Source organism: Protopterus annectens, chromosome 9.part0 (genome assembly GCF_019279795.1).
Source record: "Protopterus annectens isolate FY-2018-M chromosome 9.part0, PAN1.0, whole genome shotgun sequence".
NCBI classification, from domain to species: domain Eukaryota; kingdom Metazoa; phylum Chordata; order Ceratodontiformes; family Protopteridae; genus Protopterus; species Protopterus annectens.
The window spans coordinates 1,040,373,645-1,040,392,657 of record NC_056743.1 but is presented as its reverse complement, the minus strand read 5'-3'; the positions used below and the strand labels follow the sequence as shown (position 1 = coordinate 1,040,392,657).

The 19,013-nt window shown below is 39.9% G+C and overlaps 1 protein-coding gene across 1 annotated transcript in view; it reads left to right on the top strand.

The window, feature by feature from the left end:
* Window positions 1-9,792: 9,792 nt before the first annotated feature.
* The window catches only part of LOC122811779 (keratin, type II cytoskeletal cochleal-like), a 328,300-nt gene continuing 319,079 nt past the window's right edge, over window positions 9,793-19,013 (top strand). Inside the window, exons 1-2 of the mRNA XM_044083839.1 lie at window positions 9,793-10,405; window positions 10,646-10,872. Of these exons, the coding sequence (XP_043939774.1) occupies window positions 9,914-10,405; window positions 10,646-10,872 (719 nt within the window). The 5' untranslated portion in view covers window positions 9,793-9,913. The remainder of the gene's footprint in view (window positions 10,406-10,645; window positions 10,873-19,013) is intronic.

The window sequence follows — 19,013 nt, the reverse complement described above, 5'->3', positions numbered from 1 at the left end:
TTCGGGTTTGTGAAAGGCAGATCATGACTCCGGAACCTGATCAACTTCTTTGAGGCAGTCACCAAAGCCACAGACAAGGGTAAGGTGATTCACACAGCCTATCTTGACCTTGCCAAGGCTTTTGGCACTGTCCCCCATTCTGGAATTATAGCTAAACTCACTAAACTAGGCATAAATCCCTACATCACAAGATGGGTTGCCAACTGGCTCACTGACAGAACTCACACTGTAAAAGTTGCAGACTCCAAATCTGACTTCAAACCAGTGACAAGTGGAGCAACACAGGGTTCAGTCCTGGGACCTTTCCTGTTTGGTATCTACTTCTCTGAAGCACAGGCTAACACAGAAGGCCTCTGGCTAACGAGGTTCACAGATGACTGCAAACTAGGAGCAATAGTAGAGTCCCCAAATGATGTGGACATCATACAAAAGGCCTCACTGAAACAGATGCCTGGTGTGAAAGCCATGGCCTCAAGCTCAATGCCAAAAAGTGGATTGTCATCCTCTTTGGTAAAAACTCTGTACCCATGAACTACCACATAGGCAGCAGTCTACTTAACACCAAATGTGTGATAAGAGACCTTGAGTCCCAGGTGGACAGTAGTCTCTCCTTTGCTAATCACATCACCACAGTAGTCAGGAAGTCCTTCTACATGGCACACCTCATCACAAAAGGGTTTTCATCCAGGAAAAAAGAGATCATTGTTCCCCTATACTCAACACTCAATAGACCCATTATAGAGTACAATGCCCCTCTTGGAATGTACCTCACAAGACATCTGCAGCAGCTGGAAAGGCCACAGAAGTACCTCACAAAGAGGATTACTGGCCTCAAACAGATGTCCTACACTGACCGTCTCAAAAAACTCCAGCTTTACTCTGTAGCATATTGTCTACTCCAGGGTGATCTCTGCATAACATATAAAGCTATGTCAAACCTAGAGCTGTTGGACATGCTACACCTAAAGAAACCCCAATCCCTCCGAGCTACACACTCTATTACCTACCTATGAACCTATGAAAGAATTCTTGAATCATCTCCAGAAATAATAAAATGCAAAAATTAATATATATATATATATATATATATATATATATATATATATATATATATATATATATATATATATATATATATATATATATATATATATATGTGTGTGTGTGTGTGTGTATGTATATATATATATATATATATATATATATATATATATATATATATATATATATATACATATATATATATATATATATATATATATATATATATAGGTCTACTTTGTTTCACTGAAAACACACTTCACTAAAACTCATTTCATTGAAAACTCATGTCACTGAAAATCAGTTGCCTGAGCACAATTCACTGAAAGCTCACTTCACTGAAAATGCATTTGACTGAAACTCATTTTGTTGAAAGGTATATGCCCTGTTCCCCATGGTAGTGCAATCCTGGAGTTAGTATATGTAGTAAGGGTGTGGGGGAGCACAGAATAGCCCCCCTCACTTATTTTAAACATTGGAAACCATAGACATAGATACTTACAAGTTGAATTAATAACTCTTTCCAGAAGATAATATATACCCAACTATGTGGGGGCCTATGACCACACCTCCCAATGTGGGGGGTAACCCCCCTTACTATATATATATATATATATATATATATATATATATATATATATATATATATATATACATACTAACTGGGCATATACTTTTAACTAAATGAGTTTCAGTCAAATGAGCTTTCAGTGAAGTGACCTTTCAATGAATTGTGCTCAGGCAACTGATTTTCAGTGAAAATTGAGTGTCAGTGAAGTGTGTTTTCAGTGAAATGTAGACTCATATATATATATATATATATATATATAGAGAGAGAGAGAGAGAGAGAGAGGGAGAGATAATGCACTGGGAAGGAATATTTACCTATCTTAAATAAATACTGAAACAAATGCTGCCCCTTAAAAAGATTAGATGTCCAGTGTAAGTAGCCCTAGATCACTACTGACAGAAGTAGGTAAGATAATTTTAATGATGATGTGATTCCGAGCCAACACTTCCCAAATTGCTTCCTTTGAAATATGATTAAAAATCAATTTTTGGCTGTCTTGTAAAGGAGTAGTGTTATTCGGATGATGTGTATAATTGACAGAATTGGTCCTTATGACATAACTTAGCAAGTGAAGAAGTTTGAAAGACAGATCATTTTTATAAGAGAAAGACTAGATATGGCTGCCGATTATATGGCTGTGAAAAAGGAGGCCATGGTTGTGTATAATTACAGGGAATGTTGATGCAAATGGATCACAGTCTGATGAAACTGTACCATAGGAAGAACTCAGGGCGAGTTTAAAAAAGTTAAGGCAAGGCTGGACAGTTTTTAACATTGTTAAATAAATGGCCTACAGAAAACTTGAAGCAATGTGCTCCCCTGCTGTATCCATTAAACAGTTTCACTGATCCAATTGTTTTGGGTGTCTAATACCTTGATGGGGATAGACTCTATTCTAATTCTGGGTACAATTAGAGTTCGCAAAATTATTTTTTTTTCAGTCCTATATGAGGATCTTAAGGGTCAAAATAATCAAAATATTATTTGTAATCGCTGGATTAGTTGTTAATATTAAAACTGGAAGATAAAGAGAACAGAGCCTGCCAGAAAAACATCCAGGTCACTGAAGGTCACATAAAAGATGAAGAAGAAGATTCTGTGACTTATAGTCAGGCTAAGTGATGTGAGTGGACTAGATCACATGCAACCCAAATTAAAACTGAATGGGCTCATAGAATGTTTATGTCTGAATGGGTTGGTGGTAGTGGAAAACCCAAGTAAATCTTGGAGAGATTTGAGTCCTTTAATGTAAAACACTAGATGCTGAGTTCACTGTGACCTTAGTAAAGTATATCACATTGAGAACAATTCAATGTTTTTTCAAAAATAAATAAGTTTGCTGATGTGAAGGCAGAGAATACAGTTTGGACTACCTATGAAGTCATGTTGTGAAAAAGAACAAAGTTTCATCTCCTGTATCCAGCATTTTCTAGAGCATATTCTGCAAAAGGATTTAATACTTGTGAGGATTCTCAGGCAGTGCTCAAGATTAGGGAATGTGATCTTGCGAAACAAAATTGTAGGGATATGGGTATGGAAGATATTGAAGTGGAGAATGCATTATCATTGGAACTGAGTTGTTAGGTATAACATGAACAAAGTCTCCTATGGACACTTCAGAGAAGGATGCATCAGGAGTAATTTACAACATGTAGATCAGGATTGTCACAGCAACAAATGTCACAAGTGACTGGTCAACAAAGAAGCTGAATATGAAAGCTGTGTCTTTCTTTCTAGGTAACTGTTTACAGGAAAAGTATCCTGTGGGGGTGCATGAGAATAGTGATATTATTTTGATGGATGTAAACAATGAGAGGCATACCACTGATGTCTGAACATTGATGTCAGAAATATAGACACACAGGGAGAAATGGGAAACCTGCATTGCGTGTGATCATGGTACAGCGGAGATTGGGAAGTAACTCTTCCCCCATTGTAGTGTGATCTTAGAGTTAGTCTCTCTCTCTCTCTCTCTCTATATATATATATATATATATATACATACATACACAATTATCAGGGGGTTGGGGGGCACAGTCCCCTAGATGGAGGGGGCAGGTGGGCTTGCCCCCTGAAAAAATGGTTTTAGTTTTTTTTCTTATTTTCAAATTGAATGTTCTGCGTGTCATGGCACTCATCATTCAGGAGGTCAGTCTCAAGACATGAATCCATTCTGTGGTCATAATGGAATACTGATGTCATCGATGCCACTGACTGAGAGCATGTTAATGTTTTTCCAGAGTTGTGGGGGTTATCAGTCATATGGCTGAAGCTAATCTTGTTAAAAAGAAATGGACAATCCAGACATCTAATGCCATCTACAATACTGCATCTTTTGCTAACCTAGGCAGAACTGATATGGAGGGTCGACCTAACAACCTTTCAAGAATCAAGATTTCCTCTAGCAAAGTGTTTGATGATGAATTTGTGGAAATTATTTTAAGAATACATAACTCTGATGCCATAATGGGGTGTTACAGGCATAGAAAAACATCTTAAAATTGCCCTAAAACATAAAAGGGTATTGTGGGATGTTCTATTTTTCAAGTCAAGCATAAAATGTAACAGGATCCATCCCTAAAGGAGAATGAATTAAAAAAATGAATATTAATCTCACCCTTTGAGAGGTAATGACACTGTTAAACTGGCACAGTGTGAAAAGGCTTTCAGTAAGCTAAGCCCAGCTGAAATAACCAGAACGACAACAAAACAGACTGCCAATGTTAAAAAAAAGTTAAAAAAATCACACCCTAAAAAGATTTCTAGATAGCATTCCTATTCTGTAATTTCCTCTCCATTATTTTCAGAATTGGCAGGTGATTGCGAATATGTGTGAAGAGCAATGTATTGCCAACCTACACTGTTGGTGTGGAGGGATAAAGCCCTGGCTGTGGAGCAGGTGACAGAGTTTAATTGGTTGGTTGGGCCTTTGATGGCATAGGCAGAGAGGATGGGTGTGCCTTTCCTGATGAGAGGGCATGTGCTGAGGTACACCACTACAGTTGATGCCTGATGGAGGATGAGGACAAGTACAGGATGCTGCCTACGATGATAGACAGGACTTTGACTGAATTGTATGAGGAAGCATAACAAATGAGTCCATTGTAAACCATCCACTTGGACAGCACAAGCATACATAGGGGTCTGCATTAGGCTTTGATGTGGAAAGCACACCCTTGGTGGGAGTACAGCAATGGATCAGGATGCCAGAAACTCCCAATCAGCTCCAAACATTGGTCAGAGTTAGTCTGTGGAAGGTCAAGTCGGGTTTAGTGACCTAGTGGATGAGGAGAGGCAGTGGGAACACCTGATGGTCAACTTAGAACAGCTAAAAACTAATGCATTGCTGTACATACTGCATCAAATTATTTGCATTTCTTTTTATCTAAATTTCTAGAGCACTGTTTTATTCATGGTGTATCAGTTTTATATGTAATCATTGTAAATAGCTGTTATGATAGCTATGACAGGAATACTACAGTTAATACATACTGCATGAATCAATGATGTTTGCTTATGTCAAATGTAAATATCTGTTGTTTGTTTGTCATCCTCTTATGTTATGAGGGTAGCATATGTATGTATGTCTGTCTGCTATAACATTCATTGTATTTGAAACATAGATATACCTCTGCTTATGTTTTATGTATTTGCCATGTGTCCTGGGTTACAGCTGAAAAGAGTCTTTGTACAACTCCGTTTATCTGGTTAAAAAACAAACAGCAATAGATAAATAAATAGAGCTGACTGGAAAAGATATTAAATGAGGAGGTGTATATGTCACATGAACTGTGCTTGTTTCGTCTGAAGCAAAAACAGATAGAATTGGAGAAAAAAGAGATACCGATAAGATTGGTACGAGTACGCACAGTAAAGGGGGTTATAGTCAAGCAGTGCAAAAAGGTCCAGGCATTTCACTAAATAATTTAATTTATGATGCACTTAATGTGGGAAAACGAATAACTGGTTATTTTAAAGAGGAAGGTGAGAAATTTAAAGGTTGTGGGAAAGGTATTCATTTTCTATAATAATTGTAACATTTGATGTATTCTGAAGCAGACAGGGAATGAGTTAGGTGACTTGAAGCAAATATTAAGTGATTTACATCTCCCGGTGCTTAGTTAATGAGGTGTTAAATTCCTGTATGTCTGGAGCTATAGACAAAGTGAAAAATTATTTAAATTAAACAAGTAAATCATCTTTTTGCCTTCCATTTCTACTTGAAATAATTTTCTCTCATTTAAGATGCTTAATCTAGGCACTGAGTATTGCAAATACAATAGATAGCTAAGCTACTTTATAATGATAATATTATTGTGATCTGCATCAAAAGTGCTGTGGACTTCATTAAGACAAGGCAGCCCATAAGCCCAGGAATGCAGATGTGTCACTGAACATAATGGAGTTGGTGCTGTAGGTGTGAATGAGTTCAGTTAGACGTATACTGTTCTATGTATGGATAATAAACTATTGCATGCAGTCTCTAATAATTCTGCAGTAAATTAGTGAATAAGGTGATGCTATTCATGTGGAATGTATTGGGTCTATATCACTTTATCAAACATACTATTTACCGAACACCTCTTTGTTGTACTCTATTAAGCGAAATACATATGAGCCAAATAAAAGGGATGATTATGTTCAGTTTCTCTGTGATTCTAGTCATGTTGCTGTAGTTGTCAGTACTTGTATCATTATCCCTTTCTTGGAAAAAATAAGCATCAGGAATGATTTCTACTATTATAGGTGCAGCAATGCTTGGGACACCTATCTGACTAAGACTAATAGGCCTGAGACCAGCCACAGAACAAGAAAAGCCTTCATTGCACTTGCCTTTGTGATTGCTAATGTCCTGCAATTAACTTCCACAAGTATGTGTGCCGTGTGTACTACCCTTAAGGAAGCCTTCTTCTTTTTTTTTTCCCTTACCTCATCCTTATATCATCCTTAATGGTGACCGTTATTGATATTAACTGATAATGTTTTCTAAGACTTCTCAAAATCCTTTTGTAAATACAAGCTTCTTACTTCCACCTGAGGTGAATCTTGTAGTTCTGTTTTAATTATATACTGACATGGATATGATTATTTTAGTTTGAATACTGCTTAGACGGATGTGTACAATGCTGATAACAACTATCATATCACAATTACTACTTTACCTTTGAAGGTTTCTTTTTATACCAAGGTTGTACATGAAAGGCTGTATTTGATCAACCCATCAAGCTAGCTAAAAGAAAAAAAAATATTAGGCTCCTCTTGTACCCCATTTTAGACTACCATCACTAAGATACTTTTTCCCCTTTTACCTTAATGCCATTAAAGGCATAGTCAGTGTAGACTACCTGAGTTTTTTTTCCTGTGCCCAGCTACAGTGCAGGGATCTGCGATAACATCTGAAAAATGTTCCTCCTCAACTCCTATGCTTTATTTAACAAGAAGACTCATCATCATTATCTGCATCATTATCAGTAACCCCGTTTATGTGAATTATCGTCACTTCTTTCGATTCACAGCCACTCGCCTACCTACTTAATTGGTCACGTCTAGCTATTGGAGGTCTTCTCATACAATTCATTCATCTTTTGGCCGGACATCTTTATCTCCTCTTACCTTCTGCCCGTCTCTCACAAATCCATGTGCGTTAAGTTCCAGGTCTTTAGACAAGTCTTTGCTGACCTTAGAACCTTCTGTGATTGCTGCTTGCAGATCATTGTGGCCATCGGTAGTTTATGAGTGGGGCAACCATTTTACTTGGGATTTATGTCACTTATTTATTTATATATGTGTTAACCACATGTGCACACCATCACAAAGACTATTTTTAGGCATGACCTAAACCAGTAAAGACAAAGAACATAGTCATAAAAAAATCAATTTACACTAAAATAATTGTAATGTATAGCTGACTTTGTAATTGCAGATTTTGTTCCAAAACCTTTCTATAGTAGAACTAGTATCATAAGAACAGTATTTGCTTAATCTAGTATATGCATTGTGCTTGTGATAGCTGGCTTATCTTGAACTCAAGTGCCCATTTTTTACTGACACACTCCCAACAAGTTTAGCTGCCTGATTAAAAACTAAATATATGAAGTAAGGAAGAAGCTACTCTAATTTGATTATGTAACAATAAAGGCAATGTAAGGCATTGCAAATTACCCTAATAGGGAGCACAACATTCTCTGCTGGAAGAATGTAAAAACTGACAGAAAGCTACATGGGGTACTGGTTTTGTGTGTACATAGCATGGGGTTACAGTAAGGGAACACACAATAAATATTGCTTTTCTACTGTCTTCAGTTTCTGTTTTTCTAACATTATCAATAAATACCTGTTCCCACCATGTGGTAGAGGAATCTAAAACAAATTGTTCTGAAATTTTAGCCTATCTTGTTACATGAAAACATATATGCAAATGTGCAGTGCAGAATGTAAACAAATGACTTGCTGATGGATATAATGCTAGCATTAACTGTGGTGGTGGTGCTGCGGTAGCATTGTCGCCTCACAGTTAGATGTTGCTCGTTCGATTCTCAGTTAGAGCGTCTTCTGTATGGTGACATGCGTGAATGGGTGTTGCTTCGTTGAAGGTTGTGCATTAGGCCCGGCAAGCCAGTATGTAAAAATCTACTGCCAATCATTAGCGAACTGGAGTTTCCGCTGTGGTGACCCCTAACCGGGAAAAGCCAAAAGACACAAACAAATATTATAAGGTTCAAACAAAAGTGCTCTGCAACATACTAAAGGATTGGTATAAAACTCAAGTATGTCTAGAACCTCAGAAGCCTGAGAAGCACTTCCAAAAGTTGAATTTTATTCATTTATTAGTCCTAGTTGGCACAAGCACACCTTTTCGGGTATAACGCAGGAGCACTAAGTGACATGATCACAGTTATAGTATATGCAAGTAAAGATCAAGGGCCTCAAACCAAGGATTAGTAAATAAAGTTAATTTGCTCCAAGCCTTAACCCACTGAGCTATAAAATCAGCTCTTATAACAATGTAGAAAAGTGCTGATGATTTCTTTCTATGTTATGCTGCTTGCAATCATCCAGCAATACCACAGAAGTATAACAATGTGCATGAAAGCTATTGGAATTCATAGGTTTTCATATGCTTATAACCAAAAATAATTCAAAGGACAAGGCATGACTGTGCATGCCTGTCTGTCTGACAGTCTTTCTGTGTGTGTGTGTGTGTGTGTGTGTGTGTGTGTGTGTGTGTGTGTGTGTGTGTCTGTTTATGCGTTTTTCAAACTGTGCATGTGTGTGTGTGTTTGTTTGTCTGTGTGTGTCTGTGTATCTGCCTGCCTGACTGCGTGATTTTCAAAGTACGTGCACCTGTGTGTGTCTGTGTGTCTGTCGGCCTGTCTGACTGTTTTTCAAAGTGTGAGTGTCTGTGTGTCTGTCTGCCTGTCTGACTGTGTTTTTCAAAGTGTGCATGTGTGTGTGAATGTGTGTGTGTGTGTGTGTGTGTGTGTGAGAGTGAGTGTCTGTGTGTCTGTCTATCTGTCTGCCTGTGTTTTTCAGTGTGTGTCTGTCTGTCTGCTGTTTTTTAAAGTGTGTGTGTGTGTGTGTAAGGGCGTGTGTGTGTGTGTGTGTGTGTGTGTGTGTGTGTGTGTGTGTGTGTGTGTGTGTGTGTGTGTGTGTGTGTGTGCGTGTGTGTGTTTCTGTCTGTCTGCCTGTCTGTTTTTCAAAGTATGCATGTGTCTGCCTGCCTGTCTGTGTTTTTCAAAGTGTGTGTGCGAGTGTGTGTGTCTGTCTGCCTGTCTGTTTTCAATGTGTCTTTGTGTGTTTGTGCCTGTCTGACTGTGTGCTTTTCAAACTTGTGTGTGTCTGTCTGTTTGACTGTGTGTTTTTCAAAGTGTGAGTGTGTGTGAGTGTGTGTGTGTGTGTGTGTGTGTGTGTGTGTGTGTGTGTGTGTGTGTGTGTGTGTGTGTGTGTGTGTGTGTGTGTGTATGTGTGTGTGTGTGTGTGTGTGCGAGTAAGTCTGGGAGTCTCTGTGTGTCTAACTGGAAGACAGTGAGAAACTGTACTACAAACTATTTGGTTATTGTAATGCTCATGTCAAGAAAATACATCACTATTATTATTATTCATTTGCAGCATAAGCAAAACAGGCAGGTCACAGTCACACCCATCTCATTAATAACTATCGCAAATTCTTCAGTTCCCTTACAGCAAGACAAGCCCAGCTCAGAAAAGGACTAAAAAGAATCTGCATGATTTAGCACTGACATTCTTTACATTGCTTATTTGCCTTCTCACACTGAAGCTCCTCACTATTGAGAAGTCAGCATGTCATTCCGTGCTCATTCCTTACATGGAGGCCAAGCTGGACATGGCTTTAGCAGTATGTCAGTTGGCAGTCCATTGAGCAGAAAGATTAGCAAAGCTGGTTCACAAGGAGGTGGATTTAGGATGAGTACTGGTGGGCAAACCACTGCCATCTATAACTCTAGATGGGGTGGTGGTACTGGTAGTCTATATGGTGACCTTGGTGGTCAGTTCAGCAGCTCTTCTGGAAGGTTCCTACATTACAGCAGTGACCTTGGTGCTAGTGCTGTTGGTTTTAGTATTGCAGGTTCTGGTTATGGAGGTGGTGTCAGCACTGCAAGCTATGGTGGTGGGGCTGGTCATAAGTCCCTACCCATTACTGCAGTGACAGTTGACCAATCTCTGCTAGCTCCACTTAACCTACAGATTGATCCTCGCATCGGGCAAATCAAGCACGAGGAAAAGGAACAGATAAAAACCCTAAATAATACTTTTGCAAATTTCATTGATAAGGTAAGACTGAACAAGGGCTCTAAAACTTATTCATATGATGCCACAATGGTTTATTTTCCTTTACAGTAAAAATAATTGAAATAGTTTACTTCTCTGAGTTATTACATTTTTAATAACTTATTCAGTGCTATGTAATATAATTTAAAGTACTAAGCTGTTCTTAAATAACTGTTTAATCACAACTTATTAATTTTGCAAATGTCTTAGTATTTTTTTATTTTAATGTTTTTTTTTTTGCAGGTTCGTATCTTGGAACAGAAAAATGCTGTGCTGCGAACCAAGTGGGAACTGTTACAACAGCAGGACGGTGGAGCAGCTGGAAGAGGGGGAAGGAACGATCTCACTCCCATATACAAGGCTCATATCCAAAACCTCCAAAAGCAGCTAGACTTCCAGAACAATGAGAGACAAAGGCTTGAAAATGAGAACAATGCCATGCAGCAAACTATCGACAATTTCAGAAACAGGTAAGCAAACTGTAGCCTGAGAACACACTTTTGATTAATCAGTCTTATACACACAACTAATTCTAAACAGTATCCATTCACTGCATATTTTGCTTGTAAACAAACTTAGTTTAGCAACTTAAATTTAATATTTCTAATGCCAACTTAAATATTGCATAGTGCAAGGAAATGTTTGGGGAAATATGCTGGTAAAGCACATATTCCAATTTAGAATAAAAAAAGATTTTAGCTGAAAAACTGTTAACCTGCATGGTAACTTACAATGATATATTAAGCATGCCTGGCTGCTAATGATGCTAATGCTGCATATCTTCTTAAAGCAAATTAATCATTTACTATGGAGTGCACAAGCTTCACTCAGAAATGTAAAAGGAATTTACTCCAATTTCAATTACACAAATAGCATAATGCTTGCTTTTGTTACTGCTTTAGACAAAGAAATACAGTTACCTTTCCAGTATAGGACCTAGCATCTAATTACTCTTACGTAACATATATGAAAGTGTATGTATGTGCGTCTGCATGTGTGTGTGTGTGTGTGTGTGTGTGTGTGTGTGTGTGTGTGTGAGTGCATGTTTCCTTGTCAGCATTTGCTTCTATGTGGGTGTGTTCGCACACATGTTTGTCAGGCAAGGTAATTTTAAAGAAATGAAATGATTTTTCTGTTACTGGAAACAGGTTAGGCTAGTATTCTAAGTCATATCATTTCTGAGAACAAGTCCAGGCTGCAACAGCTCAGAATTCTTTTGTAGAAAACTTCTTCTTCTGTTTGGGAAGATTACTTTGTCCCATCAAAACAAATGTGTAAGCTAAAGTGAATTCCATGAATCTTTGTTGACTAACCTTAATAAATTAGTTCTAGTACCAGACCCATATGGCAAATTTATTCTATTTCAAGTCAGCTCTCTTTACATTTTTGCTACTATTCTAGTCTTTTTTTTTGTATAAATATACATTTTAAACATCGCTGAAAGTTTTAATAAATAATTTATTGCTGTTCGGGTATATTGTTTTTATTTGTTTATTTAATTAACTATTTATTTATTTTAATATGTCATTGAGCAGTAAAGTCATCCAGGTCAAGAAATCATTCAAAGCAGGAGAAAATGATGGAGCACCTCAACCAATTCCATGAAATTAACTTCTATATCAATTACCAGGTTCTGGTCAAAGCTTAGGATCACAAAATTAAAGAAGTGTGTGCTTTAACAACAATTGAAGCCATGGCCTGCCAGGTCATTGTTCCTGCTGCTCCTACCATTAAGTTATCAAAGCAGTTGAGAAGTGGCCAAGGCTTTGAAGCTTCTTATATATATGTGACATAAACAGCCAGAATAGTTCCCTGGAGGGTCTTAATTTGTGTGTTATTACATTCTCCCTTAGTGCTGCTCTTCTGGGCCATTACTTTGAAAATCGTACTTTTTGTTTATTAATACATTAAGCCTATAGCACAGAAGCACTGCCTGGTTACGTAAGTTGTATAGAGTCACACAGTAAGTAAACAGGAAGGAAGAAATCAAACCCTATATCCTTAACTAGGGGGAGAAGCTCATTAACAGCTCAGGCCATAATCATCTGCACTAGCTCCCAGATACTTGTAACTACTTAATGCAACAGTTTATTTGAGTCAAAGTCTTATACTTTGCATATGTGCTCTGTCCTTTCCCACGCTTTCACTGATTTCTTCTGTATTATGTTGGGGGAGGGGTGTTCTGTACATAATTCTGTATGAGTTCAGTAGTGAGCCTTGCTCTTGGGTGAAATAGGATCTAGGGTTCAGCCTGCTTACTTTAAAAAAACATAAGTGAATGAATGGATCCTTATAAATGTAACATGTAGTTGAACTTCCCCTGTTCTCACTGTCTAGTGTCTAAGGTTGATGTACAGGGCATACCTCATTTTATTTAGTAAAATGTATTTAAAATAGAATGATTTTTATAATATTTTTATGGATTTTGTGTGAATTTATATATTTGATGTTTTGTATTTATTTATTTATATGAATTGTGATATATATATATATATATATATATATATATATATATATATATATATATATAAGATGGAAGTTGCTTTAAAATAAAGAAAGTTTATGTTAAATTACATTAATTATTATTTAATTAATTAATTGGATCATGTTAAATGGCGGCTTGCATTTGGATATTTAAGGCAGCTGTAATTATGTTATTGTGATCCTTGAAGGTGAACTGCCGAAGTACCAGATCACTGTTGCTGCATTAAAACAGAAATTGCTGCTGGTTGCTGGTGTATTTCATGTTTTTCTTCAACCTAGATTGGTTTGGTGTTTGGTGTTTGGTGTTGTAATCATACTCCAGGCTACTTGGTGTGTGTGTGTGTGTGTGTGTGTGTGTGTGTGTGTGTGTGTGTGTGTGTGTGTGTGTGTGTGTGTGTGCACACTGTAAGTTGCTGCTTGCATCCAAACTGTCCTCTTCTTATATGTCATTAACTGTTAATACTATCAGACATGAGGTGTGTTGTATGTCTCATGTACTGTGATCTATAGTGTGTACCACTACATAAGTAAGCGTTCTAAACTACATACTGCTAACTTGCACTACACGTGTGCCTTGGTGTGTCCTGTACACAGCAATTGGAGATGGTGCTAGCCTCAGTGTAGCCATGTTTGTGTGTGAGGCTGTTAGAGCATTTTACATCATCTTATGGAACCATAGGATGTTTGAACTTCACTAGCATAATGGCAATACAACCCTCACAATCCTACACAACTTTATACCTGTAGTTACAGGATCAGCACATATTGCACCAGTCCAAGAGGGACACAGGACGATACCCTGTGTTGGGTCGACAGTCATCCTGCCAATCATGCAGATGCCATGTGCTGAGGTTCATTGAGATTCTTTGTTTGCCATTAGGCAGGGTTGTGTTCCAACGGTGTGTTTACATCTGCTAGAAGATTCCTCCCCACCAGCATGTATTATTCACCTCACATATGAGGTTAATGTCCTTACAGTGCTTTATCCATCTACTATGCCTCCTACAGATAGGCAGCATATGCAATCAAGAAGGGTCACACATTGCCCCATTTGCAAGACACAGATCACCTCTGAGTAGTCTATATGCCACAGGCTAAAATGACACTCATTGCAGATGATCCCCATGGAACACATACTGAAGATGTGAGGTGTCCTTGTGAGGGACAATACTGTTGTGTGCAAGTGCCAGTACTGCTTAGAAAGGTACATTACCAAATGACCACTGCACTCAGGAATTAGCATGCTGATGGAAGGGTACATGGAGGTTATGAGTATATCACTTACAGGTAACTGTGCCCTCAGCTATGCCATATGATTCCTACCATACCACTATAGAGACACGGTAATCTGAGGCACATGAGGTGTACACCTGTGTGGCCAGGTCTGTGTGCCCAGTTCTTTCACCCCTGTGTATGTACAGCACATGTTGCAGCTGATGTGCTACTGACTAGGTACATAGGTCTTACTGATGGAAATGATACCACATATAAATATGCATGGAGTCCATGGCCATTAGTATGTCAACAGGCATGTGCTCAGCAATAATCCTTGCAGGGTAGTGACAAAAAATCAATACCCTATGAGTGCTCCTAATTTGCAAGCATCAGCCAAAATTGTTAGCCACAGTCAGTCAGTAGTCACATGTATTGTGGTTATATGTCTTCCAAGCAGTAGAGGGCCCAGGACTGCACCCTGTTGAACACTGCTGCTTACAGATCAGCTATTGGAGGTGGATGTCCCTATGTTGATTATGTGTCCCATCAATGGGCCACTTAGTGACCCCTGAAATGACAGCATTGTGGATGCCTAAGTGGGTGCTTTGTAAATGCAGCCTGAGAGGGGGATATAGAAAGATGGCTTAGTTCAGTCTAAGGGGCTGAGTTCTGACAGACCCTCACCCAGGTCCTGAATGACTGCCTTGGACATGTCCACCATGTGTAACAGTCATGCTCCCCTGTCACATATACAAACTGTGTACAGTCAACTGTGTGTAGATCACATATATGTGTGCTGAACAGCTCCATGATGGTTGCCCCTACAGGCATACAGATATGGATACTTAGACAAAGATGTCTAAGATTATGTTGATTAGTGGATGTACCACCTCTGTGCAGGGGAATAACAGTTGCTGTTGGCCACTCAGCTGGGGTGCAGCCAGTGGTTTCAGTATGATTGCAAGGCTTTCCCAATGAAGTTGATAATCCTTGTCAAATCATATGAGGAATACAGCCTGGAATGTTAACATGTGCAATAGATGCTGTGTATCCTCCACTGAGAGGCCAGTTTTGAACTGCTCTGTAAATACAGAAATTATGGGACAAGTTGTAGGTATGTCATGTGTCACATGTGGTGGGGACAGAGGAATGTAGTTGATGCAGACAGTGTGGGACTACAAGTTAGCTATGAATACATACCCATCATATGTGGCAGCATTATGTATGACTTCAATGACAATCTGGGTCTGTCCTTTGAGGTGACAATCTGGGTCTGTCCTTTGAGGTCACACATGTAACTACACTGTTATGTTGTGGTTCTGCATTGTGTGGGTGGCTAATTTTGTCACTTACCATTTAGCTACACAACATCACAACAACACTATGTGCATTTTTTTGCTGAGGAGGTTGTGCCTTCACGTTGGGGGGGGCACCCTCACCCCGGTTGTCACATAGCACTGTCCACCTGTTATTGTACAACCTGACAAAGGCAGGTGTCCACCAGTGAAGTTTGCTGTGCCATGATGAGCCTGTGTCCTTCATATCATGTACAACCAAGTTCATGCAGTGGTAATGCTGCTGACCAAATGCTTGGGTGTAGAACTCTGCATACTTGCCTGTTCCATCTGAAGGGAGAGGTGCAGTTAAGCTATGTCAACCATCTTACAGGAGGTAATACATGGCTTTACTGATATATATGTCTATATTGTCTGCAATGGGGGGTTTGTGCTAATAGTTCTAAGGAGACTGATATATGGTCAGATACCACCAACGAGGACCTCACACTGGGAAGGCTGTGGTGGTCACTCATAGTGGTAAACACATGGTACAATACGTTGATTCCCCATGTGGGAATGTCATGGCACCACTCCAGGGGATCATAGGTAAGGACCTGAACTAACCTTTAGGAAAATGAGCCGCAGCAAGGCTAAGTAACATAGTGTATACATGATACACTTCTCTAACCTGTCTGTGCTCCATACAGACACCTTGCATGACTCCCTTCTTGCAACATACTGGCAGTAGCTGCAATACATATGTGCACAGAGGACAGCTAGCATGTAGCAACAAGCGGTGTCCCCAGATCTCTGAGCCATATCACCTGCAATGCCATGAGAAGAGTTAGCATGGATATGAACACTTACACTTTCGTACACCTACTGACACTGGACCAAACACTGTTACTTTTGCTCAAGGTCAGAGCATGCCTACCGACTGTAACCAGTGGAACCCATTGCCTGACACACTATGCAATGGATAACGGAAATATGTCTCACTCCACCAACCATGCCCTGACAAGGAGGTGTTTGACAATAGTAGGTCAGCTGGCCTTGCTGGAAACTGTGTACATTACATACAGAATGTTATGGTAGCTGGTGGATAGGCAAGTGTCTGACTGTCATACTCTGGGAAGATAGCATTGGGAGATCTGTGGTACACTGACACCACTCACCAGTGGAGTTCACCATTCTTCATTATTGTCATGCCCCTTCTAGACATTCCCTCCCTGCAGTCAAAGCCACTGTCAGTGACCTCTGACTAAGTACATTAGAAGATTATTGCATATTAGGAGCTGTCGCCAAATCCCACACAGAACCAATAGTTATCCAGAATGGCCTAAGACACACATTCAGTTGTAGTCTGAGCCACTGAGAAAGATTACATGCCAATGACTGAACAATACTATCCACTGGGAAAACATCCACCACTCAAAAATATTGTAGTGTCCGCACACCACACACAGTTGAGCCAGTACACATAGAGTTATGGACACAGAGAGTAATGTAGCCTTTCCCTTTCAATGGTTAGTCAGTTGTGGAGATGCAGTCACTGTTACACAACCTATACAGACAGGTATGGGATTGAAATCTTAGACTGTCACTGTTATACTGAATGTGGCAGTCATCACACCTATCACTGTGTGCAATGGCACCCATGCTATGTAACTACATAGGCATATCATACAACTGTTGCAGCCACACAAGTTACATGGTACACCAATACACAGCATAGATAATATGTCCTATGGAGTCTGTGTCAAGACTGTACATGCATAGTCTGTCACCTAAATGCTTTGGAGGGGATGTGTATGGCTCCAGACAGGGAGTTGCTGGATCCCACTTTGTACTCCCCATGTATCCATGAAAGGACTAACACGTGTCTCAACTGTTCTACACACCTACAACATCACTGTGGTATACACAGTACATGCTGGAGAGACAGGTATGTAACACAGACAGTACATCATACATGAAACATGCTCCCCATGCATGTGAAGCACACATCTGCCATGACATACCTCATGTTCAGGTCATGCAATGGGATGCAGAACACAACAATCATAACTGGTGTCAGACAACTGTCTGTACCGGACACAGCACATTTGAAGATGAGTCATCTCTATCACCACAGCTTGTAGATATCTTAGCTCCTAACACCTTGGTGACACTTATCAAGGGTATCAGTCCTTTTCACAGATTAGGAATGCATGAGTACTCTGAATGACATCATTGTCCTTGTAAGCCTGTTATATACATATGAACCTATGTAGCCATGCAGTTATAGTGCTGTGCCTTGCTGAAGACATATATCTGCTGTGCTGACATTCCATCCTGTGCTGCTGTATTGCCGCTGTGTACCCACAGGTTCTCCCAACAGACTCCTGAAACAGAAACATAAACAGGTCTGTGACACACCTTTCACTGTGTAAGTATACAGCCATTACAACATCATACAACATAAGGTAAACAAAAGTATGAGAATTGCAAGTATATAGCATCTATCAGTAACCACTACAAGTGGTATGGCAAAACAGAACTGCATTAGATAAGTACATGTTGACTAATATAGTCACCCTGTGCATCACACACATAGCTTAATTTCCCTGCATTGATGGTGAGGATGACAGGGATGTGGCACAGGTATCATCAGTTGCACATAGTGTTGTGTGAGGGTGCAGGAGGCCTATGCTGACCCAAACAATTGACAGAATGTGTGTGAGTCAGGAAAGTAAGCAGGTAAGATTAACCAAGGAAAGGTGCTGTGTGTGTCTGTAGGTGACCTGCATTTGACAGTGGTGTGCAAGTATGCGCATGCATACAGTCATGCTCAGTGCTAGTGCTAAATGTGTGTATGTTGGACAGGTTTGGACTGTACATGGTAGAGCTGAGAGTTCACATCTCTGGCCCCGAACATGGGAACTGGCTCTGGCAGGAGTTGCACTGGCACCTCCATGCCCAAGGTCATAAGCGGTGCTAGTACCTGAAGGTGACTGCTGCCTGCTGGGACAATGTCCTCCATGGGACCACCCCGGTCCATGAGCCCATGGCCTGCCATGTCTTGGTGTGGAAAGCACACTCCCATCTGTAGTGCTGGATGTACTGCCACTATGGAAGCGTGATTGTGCACAGCCATGTGTACTCTCAACAGATGGAGTTGCTGACCTACATCCACGAGTCCAATGCTCAACTCCAACCAGACATTCTACCACAGACACTTTGTGTTCCAAGACAGACACTGTCTCAGACCATCTTCTGTCCATTGCAGCAGTGAATTGATCCAGGGTGTCACCAATGTGGTAGAGGTAGTCACAGATGTCAGACTGTGCTGCATCCATAACCCTAAGCATACATCTGGAGTTCTGTTCAAAATGTGCCTGTACATCCATGATGGCCCAAAGCATGAACCGAGTGACCCATAATGTGACACCTGCAACAGGTGGTGGATGGACAGCAGGCCTCCTGCAAGCACCCCTATCAATATGCCTGTGTGGAACCTTGCCAGCTCTCTGGCTATGGCCAGTGTCTACACTCAGTGGAGCCATAGTTGCCACACTTTCCTGTTCAATGTCTTCACCCTCTGACTGTCCAATATCTGTGGACTCTGGGGATTGGGTATGTGTAGGTATACTGAC